Here is a 5,651-nt window from a genome sequence, read left to right as displayed (position 1 = left end):
TTTTAAAAAAAAAAAAAAAAAAAAAAGAAGTTGCATTTGAAGTTAGGCAAAAAAAGGAGGTAGGTATAGCATGTGTATTGCCGATCTAATAAGTGTGGTAAGCCCCTTTCAACATGGATTTTAAAAACAAAAAACAAAAAAAAAGGTGTGGTTGTCCTTTAAGAACCAGCAAATCAGTCAAAAGCGTTGCCAGGTTTAATTTCTTAGCATCAATTGTAGGGTGTGATTAAGTTTGGCAAAATTAACTTTTTAAATTATCTTAAATTACAAATACCAAATATTCATAGGACTATTCATCTTTCTACACTTACCTTTATTTCCATTTTCCGAGATCAAGAAACCCAAGATTAAAAATGCACACATACAACATTACTTCTTTACATCAATTATGAAAAGAAAAAAAAATGGTTTTGACATCTTAATAAGCATAAAAAACATATTTTTAGTTTAAAATCCAATGCTGTAGTAGATTCAGAAGGCAGAACCTCAAATGAGAACTGTGTACACATTGCATCTGTCACAAAAGCCTTTCAGAATAATTAGTACTAAAATCTATACAATAAACACATGCAACGCGATTAAGTTAGGATGGTTAATTAAGACAAACACAAAATACAAAAAAGGCACCAGAGATTCTTAATTGCTAGAGTGAGCACTGGATCCACAGAAAGCAGTGGAAAGACAAAAGTTCAAATTACAATAAATCAAAGAAAAATTAGTATTTAACATACAGATTTAAAGAAAGAAGCCATAGTGACTTTGGGGCTTTAGAATATAATAACTAAAGCAACAACAATTGCGCATTCTTATCAGTTGCATGGTCTTGTATTATGCAGTGTTTCCCATTGCAGATAAAATGGATGGACAAGAAAATAGGACTGTTTCCAATAGAACCAGTTCCAATGAATGTATTGTGCTTATAAAAAGCCCTATATACTGGATTTACCAGTCAATTATTGGGGTCCTTCCCATATAAACATGAAGCCCATGCTGTAATGCACTTCGTAGTGCATTTTGGGAGATGAGTCCTGAGTGTAAGTAAAGGCAAAACCTAGAGTGGATCTGTCACAAAGCTCAGCACCATTCTTGAAAACCACTGAAGAAAGCAGCCATTTTACAACTTAGAGCTCACATTACTTTCATTGCAGTACTATAACTAGCCGATACATTTACTTATTTTTACTGCTTTGGAATGAGTATATAGTCAATACAATACATTCTCAGCACTCTTTACCAGAAAATTATATTATCAGAAGTTGGTGGAAAGCTGACCACTAGGAGGTAGTATGCAGGCACAACCCCACGTTATTGAGCTCCAGCATTTCCAGTGAAGGGTACTGTTAATGCTACAGCATTCAAAGACATTTTATACAACTGTGTGATTCCAACCCTCTGGCAAACAGGTCGGAGAAGGCCCTTTTCTGCTCTAGCATGACTACGCCCCTGTGCACAAAGCCAGATTCTTAAAAACATAGCTTGAGGAGTTTGGAGTGGAAGAACTGAAGTGGCCCACACAAAGCCCCAACCTTAATTCAACTAAAAACACCTTTTGGACGAGTTGGAATGTCGATTGTGAGGGAGGTTTTCCTGTCAAACACCGGTACATGAGCACACAAATGCTGAATGTGCACAAATTCTAACAGACACACCAACATTTTGTGGAAAGCCTTACCATAAGAGTGGAAGCTCTTGTAACCTTAAAAAGGGAGCCAATCTATATCTACTCTATATTAATGCCCATGGTTTTGGAATGGGATGTCCAACAAGCTCATATCGGTGGAATGGTCAGGAGTCCACAAAGATTTGAACATAAGGTGTACATTTTCTTTTTAGTTTTGTGACAGATCGAACTTGATCAAATCAATCTTTTGTCTGTTGTATGAAAGTGTCTTTTTGAATGAAATCTCATTTAGACAGAATTGGATCTTTAGGCAATGGTAAATGCATATATGGCCACAATAAGATTCTACTCAACAGAGTTTGCTGTACATGAAATCTGATATTTTCATTCACTCCTGATCTAATGGCAATCAAAAAGAAAAAAGGAGACTGCCAAGACTTCTCTGTGGTGATTTTCATGGGAGTTGGTGATGGTATAGATGCCTACGTAACTACACAGAGGGATCCGATTAAAGGGGCTATTTTTAGTTTGAAAACAAAGTCCCAGTTAAGCATCTAAAATCTGGGCAGAAAAATAAAGTTGATAGTTTTAAAAAGTCTGTGAAGTGAGCAAAAGCTAAATAAAAGTTCTACCCAATCAGCGGCATCTAGTATTAGTTTTCAAATATACAAAAACCTGCGCTCTGAGTGGGTAACCGCATGCATCTGGGCTTCGGAGAACACACAGCACAGTTTTTAAAAATGATTCAATATTTTTTGATTTGTTTCTAAGAAAGACAATTGGGCAACTGATCATTTGCAACTCAATGAGCATATGTAGGCAGGTAATATAGAAGATATATAAAACTAGCAAAAAAAAAAACCCCGCAACTTGAATTTTTTGGAGGATATTTAAATGCACCCACAATTATTATTTAAATACCTTAAATAATAATTGTGGGTGGATTTAAACTTCAGGGCAATGTTGAACTAAACCAATAAATTTAACAGCTTCCTTTATCTGTTGGGGACTCGCAAGATCTCCCTACAACAGTTACTGGCTCTGCTGCCAGCACCATGATTTTTCGATCAATTACAACAGCATAAAATAAGGGGAAAACCCCAAAATAATGAGTTAAACCTGCCTTGTAATGACAGATGGGAAGATCGAAGAGGTCAGGTGGAGAGACATTGCAATGAAGTCGCCAAGAGATAAAAAGAAATGTGCATGTGGTCAGTACCCCTCAGCCATCAACACAAACATATGATCTCTTCTCAATTTAAACTAGCAGTCAGTAAAGAAAGCAGACAGGGGTTAGTGGGGGGGGGGGTGGGTTAATCAGAACACTAACTTATCTCGTCTCTTTAGGAATTGGAAGAAAAAGCAGCACAATGGACAGACTGCCGCCAGGTGACCGATTGCTTTAACTGCTATTAGATTTTGGTTTCGGTTACATAAACGCATTAGCTCTACCTTGTCGTGTTCCTCTTTGCTCATGCTAAGTGCAAGCTGAAGCTGCAGTTCATCTTCGGACACAGCAGGGGGCTGGGAAAGAAAAACAAAATAAAAGCACAAGACACACCAGCATGGTGGGAGAAGAACCACAAAAAAATAACACATGGAGGGAAGGGCAAATGAGGACAGATGAGTTAAAACATCATGAACTGCCATATATACCACAGCTTCAGGTCTATTAATAAATTACATTGATATTAACCAAAAACAATAGATATTGTAAATGACAGAATTGTATGGGAGGTTTCAACTGTCTTTCAAAACGTTATGGGGCAAAACAGTAGATTGGGTATTTAGATAATGCCAACCTTCCAGAGTAATTTGTATCATATACATTCCAATTAGTTTTCAGGCTGGCAACACATGGTAAGTGGAGAGGTAATGCACGGTAAGCCAAAAATACCTACTAACCCATCATAATTTTTGAACAATCTAGACAGAGATTGAAAGCCTGAAGCTGGGAATACTGCGGCCATAAAACCAAAAAGAACCAAACACAATGGTTAAATATAAATAAAGATAGGTAAACCAAAACCTTAGCAAATAAATGGCACATGCTGGTAACAGGAAGTAGGGAGTAGAAGAACAAAAGTTTATGAAACTAGAAAAAGGGAAAAAGTAGGGTCTTTCTTCTGGTCCAAAAGGGAACTGTAACAGTCATCTTAATGTAACTGGAAATAAAGCTGGACTCCAGCCTTCAGTCTTGCACAGTCGTATAGAAGAGCTCTACTATACTGATATTGCTTACTCTGACTTCACTGCACACTGTGAGCTTCTCCCGTTGTTCGTTGAAAGCTGCAACAAATCAGATAGAGCCCACCTCATTTCCTGCCTGAAGGACATCCAGCATCATCTAACGCCTTCCTGTCCCTGGTCTGCCCCCTTTATTCATTAGATTTCAGTGGTGGAGGCTCAGTATCACATGTTGGCATTACCTAAGGCGGTTTGCATGCAAATACAGTCGGCCTGCTCTTGAGAGGGAGTACTGAGGTAGGGTGCTATGGTTCAGGAAGCCATGTACAGCACCCCGATGGCACCTCCCACAAACCATGATTTGCAAAATATTATCAGATTAAAAACTTCAGCTATAAAATCACTACAGATACTGAGGTCTACAGGAAAGTGAAGTGGGTTCCTCTGGACAGCTCAAGACTGACCTTTAATAAGAGCTACTGCATAGTAAATCATCTGCAGAAAACCTGCAGATGTACAGGAAAATTTCAAGTTAAATGAAAGCAATGGTGAGCAAAACCTGCAAAAAGATCCTGCAGAAGCAACAAATTTGGTAAATTCAAGGAGTAGAAAACACCATTGTACAAAATAAAAAAAAAAACACAAGTCAAATAAAATGTTAGCTCATTCCATATGTCATTCAAAATAATGGAAGCGTTATACATCTCTTTGATCAGACCTACTTCACCAAGTATGTGTAAACAGAAGGCTGAGGATCCCCCAGTGTCACCTATAAGGAGTAACGAAAAGCCACAAAAGGATCACATTTAGGTTTCAAGGTTAAATGTTGAACACCAGTCTCACTACTTTGACCAGACACTGCGGGACTGACAACAGCTGGCATCTTAGAATTGTTGTGTACTCCTGAGCAATAAAGTTACTTAAAACGCATACACATTTCTGAATCTGTCAAGACCATTATTTGGTTTTTTGTTGTTGATTTATTTAAAACACGCAAGATTAAGCCAAAGGGAATCATGTTTTATAGAATAAAAATATATAAAAGGGTAATAAGGATAGTTAACAAAACCTCTGCATGGAACGGAGTGAAAAGATTTAATAGAAATGAATGCAGCTCTGTATTCAATATTAAATCCTTATATTCATTTTTTTTTTCTTCAAAAGTTGTAGCAATAGATTTAGTAGCCGATTACTACTTGATAGCAGGCTCTTGCATTCCTTTATTCAGGAGCACTCAGACCAGGAGAGGGTGGCGCAGGATTGGGAGCCAATAAAAACTGCTGCATGCAAAATGGAATGACAAGTAACATGCAGATAGAAAGACAGAGCAAAGTGAACAGAGAGATGACCTCATGAGTCTGCGCCTGCTCTTTCAGGGCTAGTTTAGATTCTGGCCGGAACGCACTGAATGGCATTGCAGCCAGCTCTCTTTGTAGTGGAGCGGAAGGGGGAGTGGCGGTGCATTGAAGTGAATGGCACCGCAGCCACGCCCTCCGGCAGCAATGCGATCAGCCGTACGGGAACGCAAGGCACATTAAAAAAAAGTGCTTGCAGCATTTTTTGACCGGACCGGGCTGCAGGCATTGATGTGCCTTGCCTTCCCATGCGGCCAAAGGCTGTGGCTGCGGTGCTATTCACTTCAATGCACTGTGTTCATGCACTGTGGCTGGCGTGAACTAGCCCTCAAGGCACCACTGTATTCCTTAACTTAATGTAATCTACCTGGCTCAGCTTGTGTGAGGGGGAAGTGTAAATCTTAGGACTGAATGAACAGAAATACAAATCCTTTTATTAAACAGCTCCGTTAAATGCAATTTAATTGCAAATGTAGCTGGAACAAGAA

At 38.7% G+C, this 5,651-nt stretch overlaps 1 protein-coding gene across 9 annotated transcripts in view; it reads right to left on the bottom strand.

Annotated features, from left to right (window-relative positions):
* Nucleotides 1–5,651, bottom strand: part of EPN1 (epsin 1) — a 60,801-nt gene that overhangs the window by 17,213 nt on the left and 37,937 nt on the right. For 3 of the 9 annotated variants that reach the window (XM_018559593.1, XM_018559598.1, XM_018559594.1), the window contains exon 5: nucleotides 3,074–3,145. The exons of 4 other annotated variants lie outside the window; for them this stretch is intronic. In XM_018559593.1, coding sequence (XP_018415095.1) covers nucleotides 3,074–3,145 — 72 coding nt within the window. Of the gene's footprint in view, nucleotides 1–3,073; nucleotides 3,146–4,679; nucleotides 4,721–5,651 lie in introns of all 9 variants that reach the window. 2 more of the 9 variants (XM_018559592.1, XM_018559595.1) reach the window with 1 other exon arrangement.

Source organism: Nanorana parkeri, unplaced genomic scaffold (assembly GCF_000935625.1).
Source record: "Nanorana parkeri isolate BGI_ZX_2015 unplaced genomic scaffold, ASM93562v1 scaffold405, whole genome shotgun sequence".
Classification (NCBI taxonomy): domain Eukaryota; kingdom Metazoa; phylum Chordata; class Amphibia; order Anura; family Dicroglossidae; genus Nanorana; species Nanorana parkeri.
This window is presented reverse-complemented; position numbering and strand designations above follow the sequence as displayed.